At 36.7% G+C, this 13,708-nt stretch overlaps 1 protein-coding gene across 1 annotated transcript in view; it reads right to left on the minus strand.

Annotated features, from left to right (window-relative positions):
- Positions 1-989: 989 nt before the first annotated feature.
- chfr (checkpoint with forkhead and ring finger domains, E3 ubiquitin protein ligase) overlaps positions 990-13,708 on the minus strand; it is a 30,842-nt gene continuing 18,123 nt past the window's right edge. The window contains exons 12-18 of the mRNA XM_061729755.1: positions 13,020-13,136; positions 11,382-11,465; positions 9,586-9,656; positions 7,713-7,800; positions 7,443-7,550; positions 5,873-5,945; positions 990-1,650 (exon numbers count right to left, since the gene is read on the minus strand). Coding sequence (XP_061585739.1) covers positions 1,608-1,650; positions 5,873-5,945; positions 7,443-7,550; positions 7,713-7,800; positions 9,586-9,656; positions 11,382-11,465; positions 13,020-13,136 — 584 coding nt within the window. The 3' untranslated portion in view covers positions 990-1,607. The remainder of the gene's footprint in view (positions 1,651-5,872; positions 5,946-7,442; positions 7,551-7,712; positions 7,801-9,585; positions 9,657-11,381; positions 11,466-13,019; positions 13,137-13,708) is intronic.

Below are 13,708 nucleotides of genomic sequence, written 5' to 3' on the forward strand. Positions count from 1 at the left end.
AGAAGAAAAAAAAAAATACAACTCTTACATTAGTATGTCACAAGACTACTAAAATACATCTCTATTCAATCCATAGCTACGGTGGCCGAGACCCGCCATTGCTGAAAATAAAAGAAACGCTGCAAATAAAAAGAAACCGCCGCTGCAAATAAAATAAACGCTGCAAATATAAAGAAACCGCCGCTGCAAATAAAATAAACGCTTTGCAAATAAAATAAAGGCTGCAAATAAAAACAAACTCCGCTGCAAATAAAAGAAACGCTGCAAATATAAAGAAACCGCCACTGCAAATAAAAGTAACGCTGCAAATAAAAACAAACGCAGCTGCAAATAAAAGAAACGCTGCAAAATACAAAGAAACCGCCGCTGCAAATAAAAGAAACTCTGCAAATAAAAAGAAACCGCCGCTGCAAATAAAAGAAACGCTGCAAATAAAAAGAAACCGCCGCTGCAAATAAAATAAACGCTTTGCAAATAAAATAAAGGCTGCAAATAAAAACAAACGGCGCTGCAAATAAAACAAACACTACAAATATAAAGAAACCCCGCTGCAAATAAAATAAACTCCGCTGCAAATAACAAAAAAAAAAAAACACGACGCAAATAAAAAAGCCACAACGGAAGTGAATTACCGGGGACTATTTTTGCTGATGCACCGGTGTTTTTTACGTGAGAGGAGAAGAAGACGAAGAGGACGTAAGTGAAAAGGAAGAAATAAGAAGAGCGAGGAATAAGAAGAACAACGAACGAGAAAATAAGTGAAAAGGTTAGTGTTCAACGTCGCTACGTGTAATTTTTAATGTGTTAGGCCATAAAAACACCGGTGCATCGGCAAAAATAGTCCCCGGTAATTCACTTCCGTTGTGGCTTTTTTATTTGCGTCGTTTTTTATTTTATTTTCAGCGGGGTTTATTTTATTTGCAGCAGGGTTTATTTATATTTTCGGCGTTTCTTTTTGTTTGCAGCGTTTATTTTATCTGCTAAGCGTTTATTTTATTTGCAGCGGCGTTTGTTTCCGTTTGCAGCGTTACTTTTATTTCCAGCAATGGCGGGTCTCGGCCACCGTACATAGCAGGTCTTTTAAGCCTCGTGAAGGAGGGAGGAATACTAAAGATATATACTCAGCACGTGTAAGCAAACATATTTATGGCCTTAATCCACGCAGACATTGATTGCATTACAGTTAATCTAAAGAAGAATACATTTTTTCTGCTACCTGGAAGACAGACATAAGGAAGCACTTTCTAATCAGCATATCACATAACTGCTCTTGATCAACGAACATAAAAGCATCAACAACAAGCACATGGTTTAAATGGCAAATTGCTGTTACTCTATGTCACCAAGATCACTAAATTTCCCCCTTTTTTCCTCCCCATTCATTGTGAATGTATAAACCATTATTCCATATGGCTACTTGTTGCTGATGTACATGGATAATGATTGTACTTTGTGCACTGGGTTATTGCATAAAGGCAATTAGCCTCAATGTAAACAAAAAAAAAACCTTAAGATTGTATTTCCCATGTACAAAAAGATCAATAACTGAACATGAGACGCCCAGTTGTTGAGATTTGACGTGTGGAAAAGAAAAACATCCTGCTCCATCAGTTCTTGAAACGTGTCTGTTCACATATGTGGTTGAATTTTCTGAAATTAAGAAGAAAAATTAAAGATAAATACATTTTGCAGGGAAAATTCCTGTTTACCCTAAGATGCTCTGTAGACCGCAGACGATTAATACCAGGTACAAGTTATTACAATACAAGTGGCTTATGCCAACGTATATTACTCCCTCTCTACTTAATCGTTTTGATCCTAATATACCGGACCAATGTGTAAAGTGTAACGTGGAGAGCGGTACATTATGTCACTGCTTATTAGGGCTGGGCGATATGGACCAAAAGTCATATCTTGATATTTTCTAGCTGAATGGCGATACTCGATATATATCAATATTTTTTCTGTGCCATAATTGGGGTTTCCCCCAAAGCATTATAGCATAGCATCTCTGTTAGCTTCATTTTTTCTGAGGCAAACCCTTAAAAAAACAGTCAGTTTTAATACAAAGCCTCGTGCCAAATGTCACACAGGTTCCTTTATTAACAGAGGTCTGCACAATATAAACATGTATAAAACAAATGAAATAAAAATAAACTGCCTGCATATATAGAATAAAAATGCTTCTTGAATAAAATAAAACAAATATCCCTTTCCTGCATAACAATTAAATTAAAATACACTGTGCAATTAATACAATGTAAACCAGGGGTGTCAAATGTGCGGCCCACGGGCTGCATGTGGCCCGAGAGAGATTGTCATGCGGCCCGCAAGAAGTTTCCAACGCAAAAAAAACAAATGTTAATTTACTAAAAAGGAAGGCATAAATAATTGCCATGAATCGCAGCATATCTGATAATATATTTCTTCTACAAATCCATCGTTATTCCACAAAGAGAGCAGTTTGACATTTTTTTAGTTTTCTAGAATGCATTTGCTGATTTTATTTCTTTGTAGACGGCCGTTTATTTTTATTAACTGACTACTATTATATATTTTTTCAGGAAAAATATCACTGCTAATAAAGAGGATAGAAGATATTTATTCGGAGAATTTCAGTTTTGAATACGAGGATAGTGACAAAGTAAAACAGTTAAAAGAGAAGTGCTCACTGGCACGCTGGCGTAAATATCCGCGCCAATTTTTAAAAATAAATACACTTAATTGTACTGTAAAAATCTCTAAATCACAAAGAAAAACTGTATTAAGAAAGATTTTGCTTTTAATTAAATTTCCTATAAAAAGCGAAATATAAAAAAAACATACTTGTTTCTGTTTATCTTTGTAAAATGATATTAAAAGTATCTTACATAATTTGAAAAAAAACGAGAAATTTCAAGAAAAGATCCTGAAGAAATATATTTTACATAATTAGAGTGTAAACAAAGTGCATATTTCCTTTAAAATTAACTAAACTGATATTGGATTAGATAACAATAGTAAAAAAAAAAAGAAAAAGAACTGTTTTTGTTATTTTGAGCGTGTGGCCCGCGAGAAAAATTGGTTAAATCCGGCCCGCCAAGCAAAATGAGTTTGACACCCCTGATGTAGACAGTAACAGGCAGACTTTTCCACTGAGGTTGACAGTTGTGCAAATAACAAAACATTTGTGCAAATCTCAAATAAAACATTCAAGTCAATTTGTCACAAAATAAGCTATATCAAAATCCTAAAAAAATTATTATTTTTTTTAAAATCGATATTGTCTCGTACCATATTGCGTTTGAAAATATATCGATATATATTAAAATCTCGATATATCGCCCAGCCCTACTGCTTATGGCAATGCCCAGAGATCGCAAAGTTTTGGAAAGACGTACTTGGTATCTTATCCCAGATTATCTCAGAAGATATTCCTATTTGTTCACAATTGTGTATCTTAGGTATATTTCCTGATAACTTCAAAATAAACAGTAAAAAGAAGAGTATGATAACTTACTCTCTTCTCCAGGCGAAACATACGATAGCATTGTTTTGGAAGAACCAGCCAAACCAGACATCAAGCAACGACACAAAGAACTCTCAAACTGTCTTGCATTAGAGAAATTGACATCTGCCATGAAAGGGAAATCTGTTGACTTTTGGGAAATCTGGGGACAGTTTATGTGTTTTATGAGGAGTAATCCATCGGGACCTGTACTGGATGATTGTGTTGAATGATAATATAGGGAGGATTCCGTTTTTGTTTTTCTTTTATTTTGAGTCTTGTGTGTAATGTTTTTTTATGTTGTTGTTTTTGTCTCTGTATCTTTATGTCTGTTATGCTTGTGTGTTTTTTTCCATTGTTTTTTTTATTTTATTGTACATTTTATTAACAGATATAACTGTATTGTTGTAATAATTGAAAAAATGTCAATAAATATAGTTAAAAAAAAAAAAAAAGATGCTCTGTAGACCGTTTGTACAAGGACTCCTCCTAGTGGTAAAATATATGAAAGACGTCCAAACGACTCATTATACACGACTGTCTCAGAAAATTAGAATATTGTGATTTTCTGTAATGCAATTACAAAAACAAAAATGTCATACATTCTGGATTCATTACAAATCAACTGAAATATTGCAAGCCTTTTATTATTTTAATATTGCTGATCATGGTTTACAGTTTAAGAAAACTCAAATATCCTATCTCAAAAAATTTGAATATTCTGGGAATCTTAATCTTAAACTGTAAACCCTAATCAGCAATATTAAAATAATAAAATATTTCAGTTGATTTGTAATGAATCCAGAATGTATGACATTTTTGTTTTTTTAATTGCATAACAGAAAATAAAGAACTTTATCACAATATTCTAATTTTCTGAGACAGTCCTGTAGAAACCAGAGCCAGCACCATTTAACAACATTTAAGACTTAAAGCGACACTACGTAACTTTTCCACCTTAATATCATATTTCCAGAGTCATTGTGATGGTACATCAACTTCCAACAGGTTTAATGAAACCTCTGTCATGGTCTGAGGGGGTCTGTATCTCCTTCACTGGCACTATGTAACTTTGAGGAGCATGGTAGGAACCCTGCCACACTAAAAAACTACAAATCGTTACGACTTTGACTGCTTTACGGCATACGTCACTTCCCCCTCCTTCCCGATTCGCAGTCGAGACGAAAATGGGCGGGGCTTGGAGCGCAGCTCCGCAGAACCTGTTGCTGCGTTGCTGCTGCAGCAGCTCCACACAACAGACGTGGGGAAAAGATCCTAATGGTTTAACTTTTCAACGGTTTCCTGCTCGGAGGCAGAACCACGCAGGCCAAGTATCTGATATAACACAGTAAAAGAGTGAAAGAGTCGTCGGCTCGCTTTGGATCGCGGCTGTAACGACCAAACACACAGTAAAGCCTGATTTATGGTTCTGCGTTAAATCGACGCGTAGCGACGCGCATCGTACGGTGCGTGTCGTCGCGTACCCTACGCCGTAGGCTCTGCGTCGATTTAACGCAGAACCATAAACAGCCTTAAACCACAAACACTCACACAGACCGGGTCGGATCAAAACACGGGTTTTATTCCCCACTTCTCCAGCTAAACGCAGTTGCTGGCCAGCTCTCTGCGGTGCAATTAACCCCAATCTTCAGATAAAACTAGTTTGTTGAGGAAAAAATATTAACTCTTATTTGTAGCTGCAGAGGAAAAAAATAATCTCATATGGATCCAGACCGTTAATAATCATTATTTTCTCCATATACCGCTCCCTGGCTTCCTTGTTTAAGGTATCCCGGTAAATTCCAGTTCCTTTGCAGCAGTTTAACATCTTTTTTTGCGTTCCTTCTGTTCACTTGGTGAAACAGAAAAGCGTCCCGTCTCCTCTCATCAAAACAAATGCAGCGACGGGACAGGAGTTTTCTGGCAGTACGCGCTGGTGCTCATGGGAAACGTAGTGTTCTTTCTGGTAAAACACTACCGATTTTGTCCACAAGATGCCGCCAAACTCAGAAAAGCTGAAAGTTACGTTGTGCTGCTTTAACCGGCATCTGTCCTAATTGTAACTTTTGTTAAAAACTTGAAAAGCTTTCAGAGATAGGATGCTTTTCATTTCTATATATGAATACTTTTAAAATGAAATTATCATGATAAAATGACAAGCTATTACACCGTATGAGTAAAAATCAGAAATGAAAAAAGTGGAAGATTAACAAATAGTAGGAAAGTGTGTACTTAAGATTCATCTCCACCTGCAGAAGAGGCAATTCCGCTACACACTCACCAGTAATAAATATATTTAAATAATATGTATACCAGGCGTGCTGCTGAATGTATAACCAATAGATACAGTCTACATGAATTTGTGTTACAATTTGTGACACTTACATTGCATGGTGTGCCTTCACCTGAGTGCGACAGTTACGTCCCCAGTAACAGTCGGGGCGAGATGTGACATCAGCTGAGGACAAAACATCAAGTTATGTTAAAAAAAAAAAAAAAGATAACATGTTTAAATGCGACTGTAAAAGAGCACAAGTGCCACTCTCACTTCTCACTGCACACCAGAGGTGGGTAGTAACGAGTTACATTTACTCCGTTACATTTACTTGAGTGAATTTTGGGAAATGTTGTACTTTTAGGAGTAGTTTTGAATCACTATACTTTTTACTTGAGTAGATTTGTGAAGAAGAAACTGTTCCTCTTACTCCGCTACATTAGGCTACGTTGAGCTGTTACTTTTCTTTTATCCCTTTTATCCGCGTACACGTCAATCTCATGACATCACTGGGTGATTCTTTGGGAAAAATGTTTGTTTTTGCATGTTTTGTCACATTTACACAGATTCAAACACACACAGAGTTTCTATGAGTTCATGTTTGTTCTAGTTCTGCCTGGTTAAAAAAGAAAAGTACAAAGGCTTGAAATTTTGTGCTACTTGTGCTTTATTTATTTTTTTATTCTGTTATTTTATTTATTTTATTATTTATTAAAGTACTTGAATTTACTTTAAGCTTATTTTAATTTAAGCTATTTTTTATTTTTTATTAATTTTAATTTATTTTATTATTTTATTGATTTAATTTGCCTGAAGATGATTATTTTGTACTTTTGTCTGTTTGAATGGTTGTGTTAAAAAAATAACCAGACGTTACTCAGCATTTACTCAGTACTTGAGTAGTTTTTTCACCAAGTACTTTTTTACTTTTACTCAAGTAATTATTTGGATGACTACTTTTTACTTCTACTTGAGTCATATTATTCTGAAGTAACAGTACTTTTACTTGAGTACAATTTTTGGCTACACTACCCACCTCTACTGCACACTATAAAACTAAGAAATTTGGCAAAAAAGAGCCATAGAATAATTAGTAGAAAACGATATAGAGATCCAACAAATCCATTATTCCTTCAGTTACAATTGTTGAAATTTCATGAATTAGTAGATTATAATATTCTGCAAATTATGTTTAAAGCTCATAAAAAAACTTCAATCAACATTCAGAAAAGATTTGAAAAAAGAGAAAGCAAGATTCAGGACAAAATTGATGGAACGTTGTGTTTCTGTGAAAGGAATCAGTTTATGGAACAATCTGAATAAAGAAAACAAAGAATCCAAATCAAACATTACATTCAAAAGAACAATTAAAGCCTGTATGTTAAGTAAATATAATGAAATATGTTAGTTAAGTTTGATTGACATACCCATAGACGGCGGTAATTTTATTTTAGTTTTTTTATTTACTTAGTTGTTGTTTTTTAAATTTTTAATTTATGTTATTTGTGAATTTATTTCTTGGAAAAAGGGGCAGATTAGATAAGATTCTTCTTCTTTCTGCTCCCTTTTCATTCACAATTTATGAACATTTGTGTTTGTATTTGTATTGAATTGTTTGTTTTATTTTTTGAATGAAATAAAAAATAAAATGAAATGAAAGAAATGAGCAGTATTTCCTACCTGGCAGTTCAGACGAAGGGATGTTCAGTCTGTATTTGTACGCCAGCTCCTTGAAGGTTCTCAGACCGCAGCACAAACACATGACAGTGTTGGCAAAGATGCGACTATCTGATCAAAATCAAATCAAACGAGAACAGGTGTCACAAACAAACTAAAGAATGATTTCGCAAGACGTTAAGACAGTGCGGTAAGGGATATCTATCAAAAATATCCAAATGTTTATGCGTGAAGATTCAGCAGTCGTGCGTTGGGGTTTTGATTTGAACTTACCTGGAGCAGAGCAGGTTCCCTGTTCCGAGCCGGGCAGAGACTCCTGGAGCAGATCCTTCCACGTCTTCCCCTTGGAGCTCAGGTAGTACTGGTGGAAGAAAACAACCCAAACATTTATATAAAAATACATCTAAATGCAGAAATATTTCTGGAGCATGTGAGCAAACTCCCCCGTCCGATGTTATAGTTCATAATGATCAGTGTTGGGACTAACGCGTTATTTAGTAACGTTACTAAATAACGTTACAGTAACGCCGTTAGTTTTGCAGTAACTAATGCCGCGTTCCATTTACCTCGGAACTCGGAACTGGGAACTGGGAATGGTGTCACAGCCGAGTTATCAGCGTTCCAGTTACAAAGTCGGAAAACAAGATGGCTACGTCCACGAAAGCTGTTAGCTCTTGCCTTGTCCGAATACAAGCAACTTCTGGACAAATATGCGGTCCTTCTGCAACATTCCAACACGGTGGATGAAGAGGAAACAGAAAAGGAGCACAAGGTATTTTTTGTTTCGGCGTATTTCATTGTTTACAATAGATCGCTTTTTGGTCGGTCATAAGTAAACAAGGGGCATATATGCAATTTGTCAATTATATGTTGATGTAAACCGATTTTTCTCAATGTAATGTCAACAGTTGTCTGAAAAATAGGATATGTACAACCAGTACTGGGGATGAGGGGGGATGGCATCCCCCCTCATCCAGTCCGCAAATGACGATGAAAAGCATTCTGGGAAATTTTTCTGGCCCTAGGTCAGCCAGTCAGTATCTGAAAACCCTCGCTCTGAAGGGCTAGATTGATGCCCCCTAGCCCTCGTTTAAGCCACTACCCCTAGGTGAAAAGAGGAATTGGGACACCACTACCCTCACGGGAACCAGTACTGGAGTTGAGGGGGGATGAGGGGGGACGGCATCCCCCCCTGAAATAAAAACGGTCCAAATCATCCCCCCCTGAAATAAAAACGGTCCAAATCATCCCCCCTGCAAAACTGCCATCCCTCCTTTCCATCCCTTATGTCATTTCATCAATGAATGTGGTTTTACTGCTATTTCAACATTTAGAGTCATCACCAGAAAAATAACACCAGAAAAATAACTTATTTGACAATTTTCACCTGTTTCAAGTAAATTTTCACTTGAAATAAGTAGGAAAATCTGCCAGTGGGACAAGATTTATCTTCTTATCTTGTTCCACTGGCAGATTTTTCTACTTATTTCAAGTGAAAATCTACTTGAAACAGGTGAAAATTGTAGTTTTTTCCAGTGATGAGTCTTGTTTTAAGTGTAATGAGATTTTTTTACTAAAATTAGACATTTTAACTAGAAAAGGGACAAATATTCTTGTTAAGATTTTGAGTTTTTGCAGTGATCCATTTTACTTATCCTGTGAAGGACAGAGTCATATTGATAAGTTCAGAAAAGTGTTTTTTATTGTTGTGTTTTGATGTATTTGATGTAAGCCCAGTGTATATTTAAAGCTTACAGAAGGCTGCATTTAACTGCTGCTATGTCATTCCTGCAGTATTTCTGCAGGTGTTTTGGTCACTGCTATTATTTGTAATATATTATATTATTTGTAATCAGCACAAATTATCTGTCCCCATATCATAAAATCCGCCATTCCCCCTGGTTTTTTTTTACAACTCCAGTACTGACGGGAACGCGCAAAATTTAGGGGTAGGGCTGAAAAGTAGTGGTAGGGCCTTAACTCCGGGTCCAAGAGGAAACTCCACAAGAAGCCTGAAGTGAATGTTGTAAGTTTCTCACATGTCACTGCACTGTTTGTGGCTGAACGTGCTTTGTAAAACAAAAGTCTGTAGTAGCTAAAGCTAAAGTAGCTGAATATTCATGAAACAAGACAAAATGCATCTTACTTTGAGGACTCCTGATTCGTAGTGATTGTTGTTCAGCGCATTATCAAGGCAAGTGTCAGTCAGACTGAGCTCTGAAACAGATGGACAACTTAGCTTTACTACCAAACATTTAGCAAGTGTAATTGACAAAAAAACAACCACAAACAAACAAAAAAGTAATACAGTTTCGTGTGATACATCTTTTTAGTTCATAAATACAATATTGTGGTCAAAGTTCATCTTATGCTGAAGTGAAGTCTTGTACATGTAACACTGTTGTTGCAACAAAATCAGTGCTGACAGTTGAATTCAGTATAAGATGATGCCTGTTAACCCTTGTGCTGTTTTTGGGTCAAGGGAGGGTGAAGGGAGAAAAGAAGGAATGAAGTAGGAAAGGGAGTAAGGAAGGGAGAAAAGATGGAAGGGAGGAAAGGAGGAAGGAAGGAAGAAAAGAGAAAAGAAGGAAGGAAGGAAGGAAGTAAGTAGGAAAGGGAGTAAGGAAGGGAGGAAAGATGGAAGGAAGGGAGAAAGAAAGGAAAGAAGGGAGAAAAGGAAAAAAAGAAGGGGGGGAGAAAATAAGGAAAGAAGGAAAGAAAAGCAAAGAAGGTAATAAAGGAACGAATGACGGAAGGGAGGTAGAAGAAAAAGGAGTAAAGGAGGGTAAAAAAGGAGGAAAAGGGGAAAGGAAGAAGGAAGGAGAGAGCATGGCAGGAGGAAAGAAGGATAGAAGAATTGGGTCATTTTGACCCAAAGACAGTACAAGGGTTAAGGGGCGTGACACACGTGTGCGTGTTATGGCAACAACCCCCCTTAAGATCCAGGTCCTGGTCCAGGTTTCTTCCCTCCTAAAAGGGGAGATTTTCTTGCCACTGTTTGGCTAAAAAAGCTTTTCTCCCACTAGGGGAGTTTTTACCTGCCATTGTTTATGTAAAATTGTAATATAATAAAATATAATATAAATAACATTGAATCTAACTAATGTGAAGTGTTTATCACTGACTGCGTTTCCATGCATCAATAACCCTTTTAAAACCCGAATATTGGCAATAACCCAAATTTGCACGGCCATGTAAACACCAATAACCCCTTTGAATAACCTGAATTTGCTCATATTCAGGTTTTTAAAAACCCGAATATGAGCCCTGGGTTACTCCTTTTAAAACCTGAATATTGGGTCATGTAAACACCAAACAGAATATCCCCATCAAACGGAACAGGAATTTGTTTTCCGCACATGTTCTGTTCACAAGGAATCCTGGTCTTTTGAGTCCAGGAAGTTCTTATAAACACGGAGAAACACAAGACCAGGAGGAGACTAATCACTTCATAAATATATGAAAATTTCTGCATTTGTAGACGGTAGAAAGTACCGGGATAGCCAGATTTACAAGAAGGTGAGCAAGAAGTTGCGCAAAGCAGCATTTGTTTTGAATTTGGATACAGGAAGAAGAAGCGGAAATGACGGGAATTGCGTCATCACGTTCTCCGTGCGTCGCTGGTTTGATCCAGATATCCTGAATGATTAATTACCATGGAAACGGAATATTCCCAATGTTTCAGTAACTGGAATATTAGCAATAACCCGAATTTTGACTGCATGTAAACGTAGTCAGTGACATGACCTACACACACATGCACACACACTAGAAGAATGAATTGAAGTGATATCAATTAAAACAATCATAAAACACAGAATGTTGTTTTTGAACACCATTCAGGAATCAGCCTTTGCAATGAAAGGAAACCGTCTTTGTAAAGTCAAAGGTTCTTTGAAATGAGCGTTGACCTGGATCTGTTGTGCTAAAATGCAAACGTACCAGTGAACGGAGCCAGACAGCCCTGACAGCCGATCCTCTGGCAGCCCCAGTACATGTGACAGAACGGTCGCTGGCACAGCACACCTGCCAACACACAACACGTCACGCCTTTGAGGGAAAGAAGGAATTTGTGCCAGTAAGGCTTGTAAACACAAAATTATACTTCCAGATTTTTTAGCAAGCATTGCCTTATTTATTCATTCATTCATGGACAAAAATTGGTCTTTACTGAAGAGTATTAGGGCCAGGCAGGAGAGAAAATATTTGTGAGGGGAAGTTTTTTTTTATTGTGCACTTCGAGAAAAAAGTCGAAATGTCGAGAATAATGTTAAAATACAATTTCGAGAAAAAAAGTCTAAATATGGACTAGGGCTGGGCGATTTTGGACAAAAATAAAATCCCGATTTTTTTCTCTGAAAACCTGATTTTCGATTTTGATTTTTTTGGTAAAACTACAAAAAACAATGGAATAAATTGTTTCAAATATTTTATCTTTATTTTTAAAGAAAAATAGCCAACAAATTTCCCTATTGGGAATGAAGTGCAATTGAAAGATACTGTAAATCCTCCTTGAGTTTAGTAAAGTGAAAACATTTACAATTTTCTTGACCAAACAAAGATGACTAGACGAGCTCCGTCTGTAATGCAGCCAGCTGCAAAAAAGGAAAATCGATTTTCCGATTTTCCTTTTTTTAACATCGTCTTGATTAATAAATCCGATTTAGATTTAAAATCGATTAATCGCACAGCCCTAATATGGACATTAATGTTTATGTTTATGTTTATTAAGGATCCCCATTAGCCGACGCACAAAACGCCAGGCTAGTCTTCCTGGGGTCCTATTTAAAAAGTACAATATAAACAACAATACACAATAACATACAATTCCAGTTACAAAACATACACAGATCCAATTGCAATTAAAAAGAGAAGAAAAGAAGAAAAAGAAAAGAATAAATCACAGTTCCCGAAATGATAAAACAACACTATTAACTCTCCAATCTAAAAAATGACTTAACATGTTTTTTGAATTGAGTTTTCTCCTAATATTTAATGTTGAAATACAATTTCAAAAATAAAGTTGAACATTCGCCTTTTTTCTCCACATTTCAACTTTATTCACGAAATTTAAACTTCTTTCTCGACATTTCGACTTTTTTCTCGAAATTGCACTTCAAAATTAATCTCGACATTTCAACTTTTGTCTCGAAATTGCACTTCAAAATTAATCACGACATTTCGACTTCTTTCTCGAAATTGTATTTCAACATTAATCTCGACATTTCGACTTTTTTCTCGAAATTGCACTTCAAAATTAATCTCGACATTTCAACTTTTTTTCTCCACATTTGGAATTTTTTCTCGAAGTGCATAATGAAAAAAAAATCTTCCTCCTCTAAAATATTATTTTTATTTTTCTCCTGCCTGGCCCTAATACTCTTCCGTAGGTCTTTACCGTAATAATCAGCAATGCTATATTTTAAACTGACTGAATTTCCCAATCCGATATGAATACCTTTCCCTTTTCATTGTTGCTGGAAGCTTATGAGGAATAGGAAGCTTCTAATCATCCACTTCCAGCTGACAGAAACACAACACCTCCGCAGAGAGGCACAAAAGGGGCTTTGGACCACTCACATTGTTGAGCAATAACCTGCTGGTGGTTTCGCTCGGCGCGCCGGTCTGGCATGGGCTGCAGGCAGCAGGTGCAGATGAGATGGCAGCCCTGGGGGGGGCAGCTGTAGACGGGAGGGGCTGTCGGGCAGAAAAGCATTTCAAACCGGTACCGAAACATCGCAGCTGGAACTTACAGTCGTTGCTGAGGTAGCACCAGAAGAAAAGATCATTTTTCTAGTTAAAGCAGCACAATGTAACTTTCAGCTTTTGTTGAGTTTGGCGGCTCCTTTGGACAAAAGCGGTAATGCTTTACCAGAAAGAACACTACATTTCCCATGAGCACCAGCGCGTACTAGGGCTGTTCGATTAATCGATTTTAAATCGTAATCGCGATTATGTAATTAGAACGATGTTAAAATGTGAAAATCGTAAAATCGATTTTTCTAATTTTTTTTTTTTTTTTTTTTTTTTTTTTAACCTTGTCTGCACAGATATTAATGATTGATACCATATTAATGATTGATGGAAATACCTCTCAATACCTGCGACAAGTGCCCCATCGGAGAGGCTCTTTAGTGTAGGAGGGGGCGTTGTAACATGCCACCGGGCATCCCTCAAGCCAGATGCCGTAGACCGGCTCGTGTTCCTTGCAAAAAACTTGCAAATGTGAATAGCAAATGTAATGACTGACATTACACACCTCTACCTCC

The sequence above is a fragment of the Cololabis saira genome, chromosome 9 (genome assembly GCF_033807715.1).
Source record: "Cololabis saira isolate AMF1-May2022 chromosome 9, fColSai1.1, whole genome shotgun sequence".
Lineage (NCBI taxonomy): Eukaryota > Metazoa > Chordata > Actinopteri > Beloniformes > Belonidae > Cololabis > Cololabis saira.